The 21,071-nt window shown below is 36.1% G+C and overlaps 2 protein-coding genes across 3 annotated transcripts in view; both read right to left on the reverse strand.

The window, feature by feature from the left end:
- The window catches only part of E2F5 (E2F transcription factor 5, p130-binding), a 17,473-nt gene extending 16,901 nt beyond the window's left edge, over nt 1–572 (reverse strand). The window contains exons 1-2 of the mRNA XM_010575919.1: nt 437–572; nt 6–136 (exon numbers count right to left, since the gene is read on the reverse strand). Coding sequence (XP_010574221.1) covers nt 6–136; nt 437–572 — 267 coding nt within the window. The remainder of the gene's footprint in view (nt 1–5; nt 137–436) is intronic.
- A 1,990-nt stretch (nt 573–2,562) lies between these two features.
- The window catches only part of LRRCC1 (leucine rich repeat and coiled-coil centrosomal protein 1), a 20,537-nt gene continuing 2,028 nt past the window's right edge, over nt 2,563–21,071 (reverse strand). Inside the window, exons 5-19 of one of the 2 annotated variants that reach the window (XM_010575835.1) lie at nt 19,450–19,619; nt 19,143–19,352; nt 18,202–18,365; nt 17,211–17,397; nt 16,731–16,879; nt 15,334–15,538; nt 12,082–12,221; nt 10,603–10,804; nt 9,385–9,570; nt 7,965–8,139; nt 7,050–7,213; nt 5,968–6,176; nt 5,637–5,774; nt 3,667–3,802; nt 2,563–3,053 (exon numbers count right to left, since the gene is read on the reverse strand). In XM_010575835.1, coding sequence (XP_010574137.1) covers nt 2,931–3,053; nt 3,667–3,802; nt 5,637–5,774; nt 5,968–6,176; nt 7,050–7,213; nt 7,965–8,139; nt 9,385–9,570; nt 10,603–10,804; nt 12,082–12,221; nt 15,334–15,538; nt 16,731–16,879; nt 17,211–17,397; nt 18,202–18,365; nt 19,143–19,352; nt 19,450–19,619 — 2,558 coding nt within the window. In that variant the 3' untranslated portion in view covers nt 2,563–2,930. Of the gene's footprint in view, nt 3,054–3,666; nt 3,803–5,636; nt 5,775–5,967; nt 6,177–7,049; nt 7,214–7,964; nt 8,140–9,384; nt 9,571–10,602; nt 10,805–12,081; nt 12,222–15,333; nt 15,539–16,730; nt 16,880–17,210; nt 17,398–18,162; nt 18,366–19,142; nt 19,353–19,449; nt 19,620–21,071 lie in introns of both variants that reach the window. The other variant, XM_010575834.1, reaches the window with a different exon arrangement.

The following is a 21,071-nucleotide window of genomic DNA, read 5'->3' on the forward strand; positions in this document are numbered from 1 at the left end:
CGGGCCGGGCCCGGCTTTAGCTGGGGCTGCCCCGGGGCGGGCGGCGCAGGCCCGCGGTCCGCCTCGGGCGAGCGGCCCGAGCGCCTGATGCGCCCCGCAACGCGATAGCGCCTCGTCTCTCGATTCGCCGTTTGCACTTGATACAAAAACCCACTTAGAGTAATTATAAACGGTGTTCTCGCAGCGCCCCAGGGGGACGCGGGACACGCTGCTGGTCTGGCGAGAGTCACCGGGGGCTTAGGATGCTTTCCTGGGCCCTTGCGCTGGCGTCCAAATGTACTCGTTCAGGTACGCCTCTTTCCCTCAGTTACCACCAGACAGAACTAGAGAAGCTTTGAAGTCCACACAGCGTAAGCATTCAAGAGATGCACTTCAAGAAAGAAATGCTGTGGGGAAAACACCCTCGGGTACCCCATCACACGAGGCAGGACATTACACGGAATGTGCCGTGTCACCCAGGAGCTGTATGCCTTCACAGCCAACAGCACGTTCAGGGTAATACATGTATGCGTAGGAGCAAACAGGTCCTTGAAGTCCGTCCCTCCTGGTCTCGGGTAACGCAGGAACTTCATGACTGATTATACATTCAGTATTGATTTAAACAGATCCATTACCTTGTCTGGAAGTGAAAACAAAACAGAATCTAATAATGGAATCGGTTTTAAATTGCCATTAATGCAGGAGAACATGCCTTGCATTTGACAAGCTCAGAGTTCACATTTCTTTTTTATTTATTTTATACCTTTCAGTAATGTCAGGCTGAAATTTATCCGTGCGAATAGGTAAATCTGGCGCAGCTTTGACCTACACCGTATTTTTATTATTTTATAGATGTCGAAGATAGAAATCACTTAAATATCTATTAATGAAATCAGAAAATAGTTTCAGAAAGAAAATTTTGGAGGAAAAGCTCTGAGCCGATATTAATAAATTGACTCAGGGTTAAGAGTAAGTTCTTTTACCTTCCTGGTGCATTCCAGGTATTCAGTTACTTCACCCAAAGTGTAGCTTGGTCAAATAATAAGCCAAGAAAAAAGAAGTGCCCAAGGAAACACTTGATCAACATGACAGAAAAGCACTCTGAAGTGGTGCAGCCTTTCTGCACCAGTAGTATCCATTTAAATACTATAGAACAGCTTTCCAGGTGAGCATTTCCTCACGTAACATGGCTTCTGAAGAAGCAGGAGCATGCAGAACACAAGGTGAGAATGAAAAGTCATTTTCTTCTGCGTTTAGGTAACTGATATATTTGTATCAGGGAATCAAGAGGGATGGCAGCAGACCAATCGATTAGGCCAATTTCAAACTTCACAGCAAAACTTACTAGACTGGCATTCATTAACCCCATTGTGCTGAGTTGGTTCTTACACCTTGCTAACCATTACCATGAATTTTTGCATATTATCAACTCTTAGCACACATTCAAAGCAGTCAGTCCTTAACAGCTATATCCTACCTTAGCTGGGGGTGTACAGTGGCACAGAGCAGATGCCTCCTCGTTAGCGCTGACAGCTCCAGTCCTTGCTGGTCTCAGGGGCCAGGTGCAGGAACTCTGGATGCAGGGAGCCAGCACTGAAGCAGGTGTCTGCTGTCTCTCTCCTCCCACAAATTTGGGAGCTTGCCGTTTTATAAGACCGTGCAAACTCAAGGCAATGTTACTGTGCCAAGTGGGGTGGGGCTGTTGTTTTCCCAGCCACTGCAGGTGCCTTATTCAGTTGTTGGCTGTTTTTTTTTTATTTTGCTTTGCTGCTGCTTCCTTTCTTAAAGCAAAAGCAATCTGTTCCCAGCTCTCAAGGTTGTGCTTTCTCAAGGACCAGCCACTGACCATCAGCGAGTTGTTTTTGCTGCTGTGGCTTCTGCTTTCAACTTGTGCCCATGTTTTCAAGGCCTTTGTTACATCCCACACTTAAGCTGCTCTTCGTAACAAGAGGCAGCTGGTATCAAGCTCTGGTTCACACAGCAAGTTCTCATAACAAGTTGATAACAAGCCCAATGGCCCTTGCACAGTTAGCCAAAGGCCAGGGCCTTTTACTGGCACTAGCGTTTTTACTGGGCTGCTGGGCACAAAAATGCGTATACAGTTATACTGTATCAGTGTGCTTATGCCTGGGTTCTTCTGAACAAGTTGATGGTAAAGTCGGCTTAGTGGCTTCTATCTCGTTGGAGCAACAGGACTATGCTTTAGCTCCTGCGAGGTGGAAAGAAATAGCTCCACCTGGTGTACCACATAACTAATTTTACTACTTACTATTTTACTTACTACTACAGCATTAAACACTTCAGAGCATGGTATAGTACAATAACATTTTAGAATCTTCTGAGAACAAGCAAATGAAATAAATGCCCGAGTATGTGGAGATGGCAAAGTCTCCATCATGAAAGAAGTATAAAAATGATATTAACATAAGGCTTATGATTAGCTTCCATAAGAAGCTGTTAGTTTATTATCTCCTATTTTTCAAAAGCCTAGTAGGAAACCTGTTCCTTCAGCGAACCAAAATACACGGCCAAAAAAGCCACTCTAAGTTGCAGCAGTCATGCATTCTTCATCAGCAGTGGCAGATTAAACATAGTTTCAGGTAAATTCTTGGATCTCATTACAAGAATCTTTACGCCAGTGAAGCAGAGTTTCAAGCTCTTGTCTTAGCAGCAAAGGTCCAACCTTCTTTTCTCTTATTAAACATACTAATTCCTAATTTCAGATGATGCATTTCATCTATATATGTTTTGACCCATTCTGACAAAAGTTAAAAATAACCAAAGGTTAAAAATAACTGTTATATATGTAAAAATATCTATGTCTGATTCCTGAACCATCAAAATATATCACAAAGAATTTATTCTCTAGAAAACAAGGAAAAGTGCGTTGTAGTGTATGAATTTGCTTAAGTTTGTGTAATACACATTCTTAGTGTACATATTAATAATCTTCAAAGATCTTGTTGAATATCATTCAGTGCATGTGTAAGTCGTCTTATTTTATTTTCCATGGCTTTTTTATTGTTTGCTGTTTCCTGCAGAAGCTGCCGCATTTCTTCTTCAACATAATAAACCTGAAAGAGCACATAAGGAAAAATAAGAATTCTATCTGATCTGTAATATACCTAAAACTACCTAATCTTGGCAATTCTTAACACTGGTAAGCAATGCAGGAGTTATACACTTATGGTAAATAACCAATGCACTACTTTGGACATTGGATGCAGTAGCAGAATTTTGCTTTAAAAAAAAGTATTAATTTGCTAGGAAATAGCAAGTAATGTATCAAAACGCAAAATACCTGCTATGCAGAAAAAGCACCAGTTGTCACACTAAGGAAGAATGCAGTATATGACAGGACGAGTAACTGTTAACACTGGCATAGGTGAGTTAAATGGATTATCTGGCACAATCATCATTATTCTTGCCTGTACAGATAAGGAAATGTTTAGCTATCGACTCATAACAGCTACGTAGCATGCAACTTAACTTTGCTTGAATACAGAACCTCATGATGGTACAGCACTAGAGATTTTCTTGCTGCGCAAAGATTGAGTACTCAAACAGGGCTGTTCTCGTCCAGAGATTAGCCAGATAGATACAGACACGTGACTTCCAAGCACCACTGTTGTAGCAGCTGTAGAAGAAAAATGCAAATACAGTAAACAAATTTAGTATTAACATTACTTTTTCATTTGCTGCTTCAATTTGTTTTTCCTTTTCATTTGCTAGCTGCAATAGTTCTTCCTGATGAGCTGCCAACATTGACTCCAGTTGTTTTCTAAAAGCATCATCCATTTCATGAAGCTTTTCCACAGCAATCCTAAAAAGTGATAAAAACAATAAATCACACTCCTGCAAACAACTCAAGTATTTTGCTTTGCCCAGTTCTGCCTTCGATAAGGTTTTGATAACAGACATGAAGACAATTATTTCAATATCTAGCATCAGAAGATGTCCTGTTTTCTCAAGTACGTGTTCTAGTTTTACGCACCATGTTTAAAGTTTCTGGCATTCCTCTTAGCAGAAGCATTTAATCACTAGCAAAGAATATGAAGATTCGGGTTTGTTACTGTCAACGTGGATAAGAACTCCACCTGTTTTCAAACATCTACTTGTTATGCTTTTGCTTCCTGAGAAGTCAATGACTGAACTACATGATTCTGTAAACAGCCTGTAAGCCTGTGTCTCACAGAAATAGAAAAATGTTTGCTTCACAGTAGTGAAGCATTTCCTTCAAGCAAATTCTCCTTTAGGGGATAATTCTAAACTATCTAGCAACAGAAAGCAAGGTAAATTATTCCACTATACAATTAATTTACACCAATTTTGAGAGCAAACAGAATTATTTGGGACAAAATTTCAGTTTCACCACTGATCTTCCAACAATTCCAAAACCTAGTACTACTGACTATTTGAGGTGGCTGATTTTTGTTTTTTTGTTTGTTGTTTGGAGTTTCTTTGAATCAAACTTGACCATCAAGATATTTTCTTTCATTTATTAATCAGATGACCTCCCTTAAAATAACAGCAAAAGTATAATTAATCGAAGTGTTTAATTTAAAAGTGTAAAGCCAAATACTTTAGTCATACTAGCTTATTCCTTCAGTAACAGTGTGATTATCACTGCTAGATAAATATGCAGTCTTATTAACCAGCTAATCTTTTCTTAAGAATAATTGAGAGGAAGGAAGAAAAATAAGACAAAGGGGCCAAAGAATAAGGTAAAAAATCACACTAACAATCTAAGCTCATGACAGGCAGCAGTCTACCATACTTCTCCATAATGCCAGAAGCATATGAAATAACTAAGCATCATCCAAGTCCCTGACTATTTTCTGGGTTATGACTATGTTTCAGTATCATCTTATATTTACTATTAACTGCTCAAAAAAATTGACAGTACAAGAGGAAAAATAAAACCAATTAAAAACCTGTTGCTACTTGTATGGGAAGAGAATGAGAGGTAACTTCTAAACAGTCTGTCACAGACTGACATATTTATTAGTATTGTTGTGATAAGTATTGAGGATCTGTCCTCAATTTCCTACACAGTGCACAAGGTATTTTCATATTCCTACACAGATGTTTGTGAAGCACTGTGGCCTCTCCTCATAAGCCCAAATGCCAGCCACAGTTGCTTGGCTTGACCTGTGATTTGCAGTCAGTTTGTCCCACGCACCCTGGTCACAAGCTAGAAGGTTGACAGGCTCATGCTCAAAGAAACCCTGCTACAGACTGTGAGACTGTGCCTCACATGCACAAGCATCTTTACTGCATGACTCCAGCCAGCATGTAGAAGAGTCCCTATCATGCAAGCATGACATGGAGTTTCCTCACAGAGGTAAGCCAAAAGCATTGTGGTGGATTGGGCATACTAGGGAGGAACGAGTGTAGGCTCCCATTATTTTCAAAGAAAATGGGAACATAGCTAAGAAGTTTCAAGGATGAATGCTATAACTGAATGCTAGTTCCTCAAAGTAAGTCACCTGTATAGCAAGAATTACTTCTATGCACACAGAGTTCGCAGCAACTGGGCTCACCAAGTACTTAAAAGTATTATGCATTCTTTCACCATATAATCAGACATTTTTGTATATATATTAACAGTGAAACTCTATACAAGCAGTCACAAAATAAGCTATGAAGGTGTTCACCTCTGAGTTTGAAGACTTTTATTTCTCTCTTCAATCAGCTTCTTCTCTTTGACATCAAAGTTCTCCTTCATTTGTTTAACCTGCACCTCCAGCTGGCTTAATAGCTCTCCTTTACCTTGCCACTTCTTTTTCAGTGTGCTGAAAATAAAATGCACATATTTACAATGAATGTAGATACTACTTCTTAGGAGGGCAGAAAGTTTTCCATGCTTCCATTTTTCCACATTTCTGTGGGTTTTAACAGCAAGGAAGTACTCTCTGAACATAGAGTAACTTCAGAGCAGTGTTGCATATTATTATGATCCCAAAGAATTATTGCCACTTGTATCACCTGTGTGCATTCTTAATGTCATCAAGTTCTACTTCTTTTTCTTCTAGCAGTTGCTTTAATTCCTCTTTTCTTTCATTTTGCCTTTCTAATTTTTCCATTAGCTCTTCAAAGTCAGCAGCTTTTTCATCCAGTTGTACTTGAAAAAATTTCCGAGCTTCCAGATTTTCTTCCTGCAGTTTTCTGATTTGTTTATCTTTTTCTTGTAAGCCCTTTAGAAGATAAATATTTTAGAACACAAACTCCCTTCATTTTAACTTTATTGTTACCCTTTAAGAGTATCTGTTTAGTCTATGCTGGAATAAAGCAGAGGGACATGTGAAAGTTTACTCTTCTAAAGGTATTATATGAAAAACACTTAGTAAAGCAACAGCCAGTTAAATAATCATCATCTGAAAGAAGTCAGAATTAAAAAAAATAATCATGAAAACATGAATCTGAAATTGAAACCAAGAAAAAGTTTAGAACTCTAATACAACAACTTATTCTACATATACAAATCACTGAGCTCACATTGTTATGTGGCTATATAGTTTAATGAGTAACACGTCTAACCTTAACTGACATAACATGCTATAAAAACTTTGCTCTGATGAATAAGCTAAAGTCTTAAGTCTCTAAGTGAGATGAATGGAATTAATAGAATAAAACATAGTAGCTCTGCTGTGAAAATACTGATTTACAAGACTTAACAAGCAAAAAAATACTTGCATTGTAAAATAAACCTAAAACAAACTTTAAATTATTTTTTTTTCCCCTTTTCTTTTAAACAAACAGGAAGAATTATGCTGTCCTTGGTTTTCCTCTCTCAAAGTCATTATCAAGAATAACTTGAAGCAAGGCAAAGAAAAAGGTCTTTATATAAATATGGTTCAATGAGAGATCTGAAGTAGCATCTCTACATCAAGTTAATACAAGGCCCTCTTCTGCTCTCAGTGAAATCAGTTGCCACTGGCAGCCTGACTGTGCTTTCTGAGTTAGTAAACTAGGAGAGCAGAGCCAAATTTCATTACAGCCTTTACAATAACTTTCACTGCAAGTCTTAATTTTAGCTAAGCACACAACTTGTCAGACATGGCACTTACTTCTTTTAATCTCCTAATTGTTTCTGTCTGATCATCCACTATTTTGTTTTTAATTCTTATAGTATCACTGTCCTGTTCCTTTTGCTTTTTTAACATCTCAATCTCATTCGTTAAAACTTCAATTTTTGCCTCCAGCTTTCCCCGATCTTGAGCAAGGTGAGCTCCTAGATAAAACAGGATAGTCACACTACAGCACCCATTTCACAGATGACCAAGATGTATCATGTCCAGGGTGGGGATGGGGGGGGAGGTGAAGGTAAGAACCACCTTAAAAACGTAACATGACTGACCGTTTTACCCACTGCAAACACTGTAGGGCTTTAATCTGTAGGTAGGTAACACTTAAGATGAAATGTAGAACTGAAGGTCTGTATTTTACCCTTTGAAAACTTCTCTGATAAAAGTCAACACTAATTCTTACAGACCCAGCCAGTCTCAAAGAACCCACAAGGTGGTGCTGAGTCACGCAAATAAGGGAAAAATGAAAAAAGCCCAAGCTTTTTTTCACCCAGTATTTAACAATTTATTATATTTTTTTTTAAGATATATACTGAAATTTTCACATTAAACTTATCTGACAGACAAGTAACATCATGTACCACTATCTACAAATCCTTGTTTTCCTAGTTTCATATTTAAAAGTTCTTTGTATAATATTATGGTGTTTTGACATTTTGGGGAAATACATAAACGATATTTGCAAACAAGTACCCCAGCTGCTCTTATAGTTCCTATAATGGCCTGTGTACTACAGAAGATCTGGTTTTGCACATCATCTTTATAACTGGATAAGATCAACAAGGCATCCAGAGACCCTGTCATGATTACAACTATATTGGAGTGTTTATTTGAAAGGTATGACATTGAACACCACCATTTTTTTTCTGCAAAATGAAAAAAAAAAAGTTATTTTACCCTGTTGTGCCAACTCCTGCCCCCATATTTTTCTTTCCATTTTTAACCCATCAATCACAGATTCCTGGGCTGTCATCTGAGAAATAAGTTTTCCATTTTCCTTTTTCAGAAGTTCAACTTGAACAGCCTTCTGTTTGTCCTCCTCAGTCAGCGTTTCAAGTTCTTCTGTTCGACACTGTATGAATGAAAATTGAAAAAAGACAATTAAGATCCTTTAAAACAAGTACTCAGAATTCCAAATCAATACTAAGCAGCTAGGAAAGTAATAGTTATACACAGCAAATTAAGTTAACTGAGAAACATTCTGCTTGCATACAAGGTTCTATCTGCATCTCTTCCCAATAATGAAACACAAATGTTTGCTTCAAATAGACATACTTCAATCCCAGAAAACTGTAAGGCTGATTTCTAAATAGCCACCTTAAATTATCAATGCCATTATAAACACCTGTTTAGAATTATAAATGCACAAGTCAAAAAAAGGGAAACAAAGTCAAGTTAAGATATTAAAAACCAAATCAAAAGAAAACAGACAGAAGCTGGGATGAACTTCCACTTCCTATGAAAAAGTTTTATCTTCAGTTATGTGGGCTACTTTGTTTTACAGATTGCAGCTGTTTAACATAGCTATTTTTAAATTTTGTTTTTAGCAGCATCACTGACTTGCAGAATCCTATTCTATATTGCAGCACAATGTTTGGACACCCCAACAGCAACACGTACAGAGGAGATCAGAAACAGCTGTGCAGGGGTTGTACCACACAGAAGTTTTAACATAAAGATGGACTGGATACATACATGGACTGGATCACACAACAGTTTGAAAGTTCGGTTCCTAAGATTTTAAAGAATTATTTACAGACAATGTAGTACTATAACATGTTACCGTACGGTGATCAGTAGTGTAAGGTAAAGCAACTGAGCCCACAGTATTTAACATTAAAATTAGACAATTAGTAGATAATGACTAATACTGCTAATTTTATGCAGCTCTCAGATAATAAGCTAATAACTACACTTGATTATTTGTTCAATTTCATTTTTACTTCACATACACGGACCACTGCAGAATCATATTCCAATTACTGTGAATTTACAAAGGGTGAGGGCTATGAATGTAGGTTTTAAAATCTCAGTTTAGAGTGACCACTTGACGATATACAAACTGCTAGAGCTCACAAGGCAAGAAGTGCACTTCTGAAGACACAAATGGTCTAGATTTTGCTATATGGGAAGCAGTGTTAGTGAGAAATAGAAGTGCAAGATTCAAGAATAAAGGCTGATGTGGAATACTCTGTTTCAGCGCAGCGGGCAACGAGTGTCTTTCAGTCAGTCAAACTTGTATGAAATTATTACTTTTATAGATAAAATATTACCCAAAAAAACATGTATGCATGTTTAAATGTTTTGAAACAAATACCTTTAGGTTTGCTGTAGCTTCTTCATTTGATTTTGTTAATTCTGCAATCTTTGTTTTCTGTTCTTTCACAATACTTGTCAGGTCTTGGATCAGACTTGCCATCTCTTTTTCCTTTTGTTCAGACTCAGACAGGGCTCGTTTATGTTCAACTAGATCAGCAGCAACATTTTCAAAACCCTGTTTTACCTGAAGTTTTATAAGATAAGACTTGAAAAATGCTAACGTTTCGAAGAAGTGTGTATACATACACACAAATGACATTTGAATTTCAAATAAAGGAAGAAACAGAAGTTCATCAACAGTATGTGAAATTAGTGAATACCTGAAATTGGTTTTCTACCAGTTTGTTGGTAATAATTCAACTCAAAAAACTCGTTCTGCTCAGCTACAGATTTGTAAAAAAAAAAAAAAAAAAAAAAAAAATTAACGGGGAGATGGGAAGCAGAGCAGAAAAACCATAGCTTGGGAAATGAAAACAATGTCTTGGTTTAATCTCATTGTTAAGATTAACATTAAAATCTGGAAAGTATAACCTAAAATTAATTCTATTTTTTTTCCTTGCAAGGGAAAGATTTGAAGGGTGAAAAAACCAATCTTTTCTTTCCCTTCTTCCATATATCCAACTGATTTAAAATGAAGAAAAACAAGTTTAAGTGAAGGTAAAGCATTTATAATCTTATTTCATTTAACATATGAAATAATGTGAACACTAGCCATAGAAATAAGTTATCTAAGGAATTTAGTAATCAAGTTTTGAATTTAAATTTCAAAATGCATATCCAAAATTTAGTTTTGAAAAGCTAAACAATAGGGAACTTTATTATTAAATACACTGGCAAACATGTAGCCATAACCTTATCAAAGCACCACAAAGAGTTTTTACAATAATTGAATATATTCTAATGGAACTCAACATCTTTTAGAAGATATTAATACGACCAGATAGAAGTTTTTCTAATTTCTTTTGATTAACTTTTACTTATGAACAAAAATGCTGGGTTTTTTGAGTGCTGACTTGGCATTTGGTGTCTATGTTCTCATCATTGATATTTCAAAGCTTACTACCAGAATTTTTAGATGACTCCTTGGACCAAAGACCTTAAGGATCAAAAACCCCACAAAACAAACAAACAAACAAAAAAACCAAACCCCAAACCAACACATTTAAGAGAACTACAACTCCACCTACTTTGAGATGAAATGTTCTCTTAGTCTTACCTCTTTAAACCTTTTTGCTTCAATAGTTAAAGCTAAACGAAATTCATCTTCTAACTCTTTGTACTTCTGGTTTAACATAGTAATTTTCTCCTGAAGTTCTTTAACACACTGTTCATGCCTTTGTTCCTCTTTAGCCACTTCTTTTGACAAAGCATCTTGAAATTCAGGTCCATTTAAAGGAACTCGGGTTTCAAGTTCTTTCCTGAAGTTACCAAACATATAATTGACACAAGAACTGCAGTATCTCTCAAAACTGTTTCAATTCATTTCCTTAGTATTTCTTAAAAAGGATAAATTACATAATAAATGGGATAAATTCCTTAGTTTCACAGACAGATTGCAGTCTTCTATGACAATGGCTCTGGGATGAGGAAGACTGTGTTGACTACTGTTAAAACACCCAAAGGAACAACCTTACTTTTTAATTCAAACTTTTGTAGAAATTATTCAATTGCTTTTTTTGCTGTTAATTAGCATTTATTTGCTTTGCTACTAAAGATCTGGAAGAGACATTGGAGTTGGGGAAAAGCACTGTATAGCCACATACCCTCTTTGGCAGTAATTTTCTTCACCCTCACTGAACACCTGTTACTTCTCACTCAGACACAAAACCTGAAAAGCAGCAGCAATGGAGACCTACAGGGTTCCAGGATAAGCTTCCTTCCTGTTTGGAAGCATCTCTATAGGAGAATGTTGAAGCAAAAGCACCCTGTACTTTAAGACTACTCTGTTCATCTGCTTTAAAACACAAACACAAAATGTATCCCTTTTCATTATATCTTTTGGAAATTTATGAGATAATAATTGGAAGTTCTCAAGACACAGCTATCAGATTCTTCCCATCTAAACCTGCAGTTATCTTAGTATCTCAATACATTTGTCCTTGTAAAATTTAGCAAATGTAACCAGTTTATTTTATTAATAACTTCCCTCACATACTAGTATACCACACACCACTCGTTGCTTTAGTTTATACACACATTTGTATTAGCTAAACAGTATAGAACTTATGTTCAAGTATTCTCCGAAAAGAGGAAAACATCCAGGCAAGCCACCCACATACCGTAAAGAAAGATACTGTAGAAGCTGACTTTTTTTGGAACACTTTGTGTTATTGTAGTTTATACAGATCTTCAGGCAATAATTTGAATGCAATTTTACTTCTATGTGATTATTTCCTGGATTAAAGATCAAGTATTTAAAATAAAGAGTTCAGCCATATAATAAGAACCTATCAAATGAAAGGCCAGAAGAACACAGTTGCCTTCATGAACTGATGAATCAGGAACCCACAAGATACGAAGATATTCTTAAATGAGCAAGAAAATAGGTGAGAAGATGTCTACATTTTTACAAAGAACATTTCTCCCATTAAAAACAAAACCACACACGCTTTGCAGAACACATTTAAACAAAAAAAAATGTTTGCAACACTAGCATCTCTATTAACTTGTGAAAAGAAAATAGAAAACCCCATACCTTTGCTCTTGCTCTCTTAATACAAGAAGTTCATGTAGTTGTTTTACCTTCTCCTTCTGTTGTCGGAAGGATATTCGAAGTAACTGTACTTCTCTTTCATTTGCTGATGCTCTAAGCTCTGCTTCTTGCACCTGTTTCATCTGTGTAGAATTCATAAAGAGGAATAAGATTTTCTTGAAACTGTAACTTATTCTTCATGTCTTACACTAGAATACAAAGGAACAGGTGCTTTAATACAGTTTTATACATGTCTATGTGGGCCATTATGTTTACAGCAAGCTCCACAATTCTCAGTATTTTTCACAAAATTTTATGGAATTTTATTATGTTACCTAGTCCAAGACAAAGGAAGGTTTTTTTGGTGTTTTTTTTTTTTTAAACTTAATATATTTTGTTACACTTGCAGAAATTTAAGACAAGATGTTTAAAATTAAGTTTTAGCTTAACTTACAACACAAAGCAACTTTCATGAAGAACCAAGGACATTTACTTCATCTATAAAGAACCTGAAAGTGTCCTGCAGAAGTCAAAAAAGTATATTGGCAGAATGATTTTCTCAATTACAAACTCTTGTATTGTAATACTTGTATTAGTTTCAAGCAAAACATTTTTAGAGGTATTCAATATAACTTTCTTGTTTCAACACTCCAGTTACAGAAAAATGTATCTTTCAGAGTTTTACAGTTTAAAGTTGCTGAACAGAGCTGCTTTCTAATGATTTTACAAAAAGTGGAGAATCAATATAAACACCAGGTAGCATACGCGATGCAAGCTTTTATGAGTAATTCCATTTTATAATCTTAAGCCTTTTACATACAAAGCTGTCTTTTCTGACTCAACAAGTAGGAAGAAAATTATATGAAAAAAGCTATAAAAAAAGGTTTTAATTACTCATGAAATGGTAATTCAGAATCAAGACACTTCAGAAGGCTGCAAGTTAGAACATGCAACAGAAATAGCAGAGTCAACGTCAATGGAGATATTCTTACTCCTAATCATTATTTGTAGCATTCATCAAGGATTGCCTTTTGTGCTCAATCAGTGAGCAGCAACAACTTATCTTGTCAATCTGTCCTCCTAAGCAAAGCAAAGGGTCTCCACATTCTGTACTTACACAATTCTAATCTCTTTGCTTTCCAGAGTATCAAATCTGTGAATGGTTAATGGAGTACTCAAGATTACTCTAAGTGTCAGTTATCTAATGGCAGAGCGAGAACACAAACCAGTTTACTTTCTCTCACAAGAAAACAAACAAAAAATCCCCAAACCCCACAAAACAAAAGACCAAAAAAAAATTTCCCAAGCCTGTTTTATTTCAGAATTCCATCACAACAATCCCCTCAACTTGATTTTTGAACAAGCAATCAAAACAAAAAAAAAAAGTTAAGGAACAGCTGTATGGAATGTCCTGCACTGAGAAATAAAACATTCCAATGTTTATCATCTCCTGCAGTGTCCCTTAAGACACATAAGTGCTGCTGCATGTTATGAGTTCCAGCTTGAGAATGCCATACAGTAGTTCATACAGTAACTTCAGTTGTATGAAAATTGTTGTGAGGCTTGAGTATGAAGCTAAGTTCTTATGTTCTACATGTTAAGCCTCTTCATGAGTAACATTTGGATGCACCTCGCTGTATTCCTGTTGTTTTGTGGATGAAGTGAAGCAATTCTCTCCTAAATTGAAGCACTTAAACCCAAAAATTTCAAGTGAGAACACATGCAAGTGTAAAGACTGCTAGAAAATAGGGTACACATTTAGATGCATAGTAACTTGACTTATTTGCATAGTAACTTATCTTGAATCCCTTAAAGTAATCTAGTAATGTTGACTGAAATTCTTAAGAGTTACTAGCTAGAGTAGCCATAATTTACCACTGAAGGTAATTGCCAGTATGTACAATGAGAAAGCTCTATAAAATATGCTAGAATTTGTTAATCTTTGAGTTGATAATAGGCCAAAGGTATATTAAATCTGAACATTCAAAAAGAGCATTTAGTTTCTACAGCATGATGATTATTCTTTGAAACATAATTATTAAAGAGTATTTGCTACAAGATCTTAAAGTCAGGAGCAAAGACCCTCCCTTAAGTTTTGCAGTGGATAAAAATGATGCTACTATCATCAAGAGAGTTTACTTATTTCTATAAACTCATTAAAGGAAAAATAAAAGCCTCATACACCAATAGGTACTTCCTTTCTTATAGGAAAAGAAAAAAATAAAACAAAAACCCCAACAACTTCTGTAAATCACTAAATTTAGTGCTTTTCAAGGTGACAAGCAGACACATGATGTAAACTGAAGGTCACTTCTGGATCCATAATAGCTCCAGGGTATTTACAGGTAAGGAAAAAAAATGGAAGAGCCACTCAGGTGTCTAAATAGGAGCCTAAAGTGGAGGGTGGTTAATCCATAACTTAAATGGCACTTGCAGTTAGGCTGTCAGTACACTCCCCAACTCTGTTTCCTTTTAGAGTATCCGAGTGATGACATACCCTAAAGCACCATACTAGCAGTTCAGACTTTTCAGGATGCATATATTCAGATTCAATTTCTGTAAGTGGATGTGTTCAGTGACACAGAAATGGGCTGATACAGGAATATAATCAAACAATAGGAATAGATATTGGAGGATGCAGCAGTTGGCCACTGAAAATTCACCAATTATTGTCAGAAACAGTGGCAGTATCTGGTCCAGCATCTTGATATTATGTATTTGTGTACAGAACAAAGTGCCTTTGACAACAAAAGCATCATCTTCTCCAGCTGTAAAAACAAAACCAAAAAAATCCCAAGCAAACAACCCCCAAACCACCAGAATCTTTAAGTTCTCAGCAATTACTGTTTTGTTCTGGTTGCAATTAAAAGCATCTAATTCTTCAAATCAGCAAAACAAACAGAAACACCAGATTTCCATCTCGCTAGAAAAATCCTTGATTTCAGCAACATTTCAGAAAAATTGTCTTTGTTACTGTACATTTTCAGAAAATATCAACTCTCAGTGTTAAGTACATAGGACTTGTTCTCCTTTATCTTAATGCCAAATCGCATTACATACTTCTATTTATAAAAGACATTCACTGACAATTAAAAAGGATACTTGTTATTAACTACTACTATGTAGAAAAAAAGCCCCAGCTTTTATTGTGGAAAACTCAGGCTTAAGGCTTGTAAAATCTAGTGTTTCTTAATATCTAGGACTACAGTAGTCATCCTGTTGCCATTGTAGTATTTACTCATGAAAGATAGTTACCTCTGTTGTTCGTTGTTGCAATCTCTGTGTCTCCATCTTGGATAGTGTTTCTTCTAAAGCTTGGATGGCCTTCTGATGTTCTGCTTCTTTATTTCTTGACTGATTTAACTCATTAGTAAGTCTTTCAGTTTCACCCTTCAACTGTTGGACATCCGCTTGCAGTCTTGTTTTAACATCTCTCTCTTTCAATATCAATTCCTTTAACCTGAGAATAATTAAAATAAAGTTGTAGTACAAACATTTTAGTATTTAGTTTGATGCCAAACACCTTGAGAAAAAGACATTAGTAAGCATTGTAGCACTGTATCTTGTTCTTTGCTGGGTCTTACTATTTACAGCACTGTCACGTAAAACCGTTTAAAAAAACATAAAATACTACCAAAGTCATGTGTAGCATTACTATACGGAGCTTCATTTTAAAAGCAACTAAGCTGGAGACAACCTCATAGGTAGGTCTTTAAGAAAATGACATTCCAGAATCATTTTGCTTTACACAGAAGTTGAACAACTCATAAATTTAGAATTTAATAATTTTCTTCAGAAAACTTTGCAATATCCGTAAATATTCTAATAATTTTTGATGTAACATCTATCTCAAAAGAAAAGAAACATAATAAGCCTCTTATCCAAGGTGGTAGCAAATAAAGGTGGGAAGTAAACCTAGAACAAAAAGGAAAAAAAAACCCAGGGAAATAATCACAGTCAGTCATGGATGGTAACTCAGGAAGCACTTGTCTTGTTTCTTCCTTATAAGAAAGGAAGTGTGTCTTTGATAAATACAATGCAGTTAAGAGAGACAAATAAAGCAGACATCTCCAATCATAGCTGACAATAAACAATGCTTTGTTAGAAGGGAGAACCTTTTTTTTGAGGCGGGGGGGGAAGGATGCTGCTCAGAACTTAAAAGGATGGCAACAGCAGTCTATTAGGAAGACATGCTAGGCCTGACCTACGCAACGTATTGCCTATTGGCTAACTCTGGTCTGCCAGAAACATCTTTGTTCAAGTGCACCGCACAGGAAAAAAAAAAGAACGCTGTGTGTATAGGTGGAAAGGGAGATTGGGAATTGGAAGCTGAAAATATGGTAGGAGACAGCTAGTAGAGCTTGAGCTGAAAGACAAAGTACAATTACACAGATTCCTTGGAAAGTAATGGCTAGAAATGGAGGTAAGTGACACATACTGTCCTGAGAAAAGAACAGGAAGAAAGCTGTAGAGCTGCAGAAAGGAATTTCTTTAGGTAATAGTGAAAGAAATTCTGGCACTGCTGCTTGATGTGTTATTTTCTTTTCCAAGTACATTGTTTAAAGCTATTCTCATTTCTTAAGCCTGTAAGCTGAATTGTCTTAAATGAAAAAAACCCAAAACAAACTCTTATACTACAGCATTCTCCCTACCTGTTTGTAGTGTATACAGCCATACTTTGAATATTCTTTTCTTCTTTTGCATGCTTCTGTAGCTCTCTGACATGCTCTATTAATTTCTTCTCTGCTTGCTCTGCTTTCCATCTCCTTTCTTTCTCCTGATCCAGTTCTTGAATCAGCGCCTTTAGCAAGAACGTGGTAAGAATCAACTTACTAGGAAACATTCAAATGTAGCCAAAAATGACAAACAATATTCATAATTGTAGAGCAAGATTTTTTTTTTTGTCTTTCTGGAATTCATGGATGACAGAGGAAAGTGCAAGCAACCAGGTCAAAAACCCCTATAAAAGTGAAAATAAATTCTCTTCCAGCTGACACTATAAGAACTCCGCTATTTTTTGATACTATCTACATGCAATTATTTTTGTCACCTCCAATTTTAAAGTTTCACCAGGAGACATATGCTTGGCTTCAGGTGAAGACATATTTAACTTGAAATGATGCAAAACATACTCGGTATGTTGTTTCTTCTGTGGCATTTGAATTAATTTCTTCTACTTTTTCTATATTGCTCTGTCTTCCAGTTAATATTTCAGCTTTTCTTCCCACTACTTCCAAGTCTCGAGTATCTGATGATGAATTGAGATGACAGTCTCTCTGACTGGAGCGTGGACATGTTGAGGAACTTTTCTTCTCTTCCCTATAATAGCAGGACATCAAGGTGTATTTATGAATATGCAGAGTTTAAACAATAACAGGGGATTCAAACACCTTTTAAGGGACAAAGTTTTACAGTTCTGTGTAGAAGCTGAGTCGTAGAGAGTTCAAAACCACGTAGAAAATAATGTGCAATCAGATCATAAAACAAACAGGTGAATTCAAATCTTCAGCTGTAAAAAATAATGTAGTACTAGTAGATGCTACCTGAAAAACATCTTATGATCACATTGTTTCATATCTATGTTAGAGAAGCACAGTAGCTGTAGTGGCTGAGTAAACGAATATATTCCAATTTATATAATCTTCTATTCATCACTTCTGATATTTACTATATAAATCAAACAAATTACTATGGCATCCTCAGTTTCATCACAAAATACGGTCAGTTATATTCTTGACCATTGTTCTGACACCATGAAATTTTTACTTTTTAATGACTCAATTCTTCCGTCTGTAGAGAATAATTCTGTCACCACAATTTAAAACAAAGATGAAAATATAAGCTGTTAGAATTCTGAAAGTGTTTGTTTTGGAATTTTCAGTTCAATTTCCTTTTCCCCTAAAGACAGAAAATGCTCATATAGGGAAATGACTGAGTGAAGCTTCAGTAGCTAATAATTTTTAGAGCATTAACAGAGCTAGTTTACCCAACCACTTGCAGCAAAATGTTTCAAGTCAGACTACATTCACTCTGACAATATTCAACTTAATTCATTTCGGCTTTATGTGGCAAACACTGGGATACCTGTCAGTTACTTTGTTCTTAAGATGATTTGCATGATACCTAGTAGATAAGGTAGTTTTACGGTAAGTAGGGATCTTGCTTCTTTTCACAATCTTTCTGTTGTTCTCCTTCCCGCTCTCATTTTCACTCTCAGAAGTTGGATCTGTGTCTCTCTTAGCTTTGAGAACATTTGGAGGAGCTTCCCTTCTTGAGGCATCAGATACCTAAGAACAGATCGAAGCTTTATCTGTACGTTTTACAATTTCTAATTGGCTAATTTCTAACACTTATTCGGGTGCTATTTTTAAAAAGTTCACACAAAATAATTTTGTTAGAAAAGTAAATAACTGCTTCCAAAGAACCCCTTCCCTCCTTGCTAAAACATTCTGTTGTTTTAAACATAAAATAAACCCAACAGAACAGCATGCTTGAGAATGTATAGTTGTATCTTCCTGAAATACCTGAAGTTTGGTAAAATCCTTAGGTGCAGACACTTCGTGCAAAATGTAAACCAAATACAGCTCTTAAAACCAAAAAAGCCTCACAAACATGCAAGATACACCACAAACTGTTACAAAAACATACCTGACAAACACATCAGACCAGCTATTAGCAAAATTAATTTTTACCAACTCTATAATCAGATATTTTGCTGCATTTCATATTTTACTCTGGTTCAGTTACTATATTGATAGCTTCAGGGTAAAAAACAGAAAATAATTTTCTAATATAATATGATCAGATAGTTCTCCTAGTCCTGTACACTATGATTTTTATTCAGTATGAAAGTTTTTGTGATTCAGAGTGCAATCTTCAGTTTTAAAGACTTGTTTTTATATTATTCCCAGTTTCTCAAAATTATTAAGAACACATTAGCATGAAGTCAGCACATACATAGAAGTAGAAATGCTCCAGTCTGTCCCAGCAAACTTTTGCATTATCAAAAGGTACACCTCCTTTTACAAACAAAACTTTCTGTGCCATCACAGAAAAAAATTCACCTTTTGCAGTATCTGTGAAATTTGATCTTCTATTTTTTTAATCCTTATCTCACTGTATATTTTATCAAGTTCGGCCTTCTCTGGTTCTGAAGATGAGACAATCTCTGTAGAGGAGCTGATGGCACTTTGTGCTGGTATTCTTGTACGTTGATGAAAATGAGCTAACGCCTGGTCAATATGTGGTGTCACCACTGGTAAGGTTACATAGTTCTATCAAAGGGAAAGACAATCCTTGTAACATTGAGTTGTATGCAATATAAAAATAAAATGTATCAATTTTAAAATCAGTACACACAAACTATGGCACCTGATCTTTGGATGAGGGGCACCCATATGAAACCAAACAGCCCAAAATGTCTTCTAAACACTGGAAATCTGAACAGTTTTCTTCTGCTGGGTCCACTGGATCACCAGAAATATTTCTTCCATCTAGAGCTGTTAGCTGGGGCAATGTCTGAAGAACAGTTTCTCTATAACCTTGCAGAAAAGACCACATGTAAATTGAAATTAATTTCCAAAGGAGGTGTGTAGTATATTTTAGGTACCCTGTCATCTTAAATCATTTGTTACATTTTTAATAGAAGAAAAATAAGTAGTGAGATATCTACAAGTGTCTCGCCTTTCCCCACATGTAAGGCTTTCAACAGATAACGTTACAAAACAAATTAACTGGGAAGCTGCCTGCCTAGTCATAGTCTACACAGGGATTTCCCCACCACCATCAGCACACCGTACTTGCACAGACAACCTTTTAGTATCAGCGTACTGCACCAAAACAGTTCTATCAACTGCAAGGATACACAAACATAATGGAAAGGCAGGTTCTGAAAAGTCTTAAGAGAACTTCATCCTTTTTCAGTGAATTAAATAAGGCATTATGAAACTCTAACTCACTGAAGTTAAATGTCTTTAATAGAATTTGGGCTTCTGAATATTGCAGTTTCAAAAGTAAGTGCCACCAAAGAGGTAGATAGGAAGAGGCACATAAATACTTACAGAAGAAAACTAGTGGAATTTTCTAAGTTACCCAGATAACTTTGATAGTCCTGTTACTGCTTCCGTTGTGCCTGAATGCATTTGTAGAACTTGTTCATGGGTGCTTTTGAAAACACTAACCAAGACCTTATTTGGCTTCCCTCAGTTATCTCTGAGTTTTTTCTAAGAACTGTACACATATTACACCTGTATCAGTTATATGCTCATGTTATGGTTGTTATTTTGTATTATCGTAATTCCGACTGTTCTACTCCTTGTAATGAAATTATCTTTGAGCTGTCCCAAAAGTATCAATCCTCCACTTCTACCTTCCTGTAGGAGATTTTCCCCTCTTATACACAAACAAAGAAAACAAACAAAACCTGCACCAAACCAGGATGCTACAATTTAACTTGTTTGAACACAGGGTGTAACATTTAAACAGCACAAGAAACCTACCCCCAAACCAGAAGCTCTAGGCAACACAACTGAAAGTGATGTATTCACATGCATTCCTCTAATTTGTCTTCATGCTGCCTAGTGAAACCCCTGCCTACTTTTTGATGAAAATGCTAATTACTGCAGAGAATCTTAGAGTCTGTCACTGCTTATAGAGGCTGTGGGAAAAAGGAGGAAAGGCTAATAGTGCTCACTACTGATTTTCCTCTTGTAGTCTCTATCAATACAAGACCACCTACTTCCCAAGCCTGCCCTCTTTCTATATAGTCAATATCTCTATGCACATTCTTCAAATTCTCCATCCACCTTATAATATTAATATGCCTTCCCTCCTATTTCTGCAATACTTTCTCCTCCCATGACTCTTTGTCTATCTCCCACCTTAACCTAAAGTATGTGAAAAGTTGAGCCTTATCAAAGCATATGAGAAGTTAAATTTTGAGATTATTCCCGGGGGGGGGGGGGGGGGTTTTTTAAAAAAAAAAAATTTTTTTA

The sequence above is a fragment of the Haliaeetus leucocephalus genome, unplaced genomic scaffold (assembly GCF_000737465.1).
Source record: "Haliaeetus leucocephalus isolate CR32 unplaced genomic scaffold, Haliaeetus_leucocephalus-4.0 Scaffold506, whole genome shotgun sequence".
NCBI classification, from domain to species: Eukaryota; Metazoa; Chordata; class Aves; order Accipitriformes; family Accipitridae; genus Haliaeetus; species Haliaeetus leucocephalus.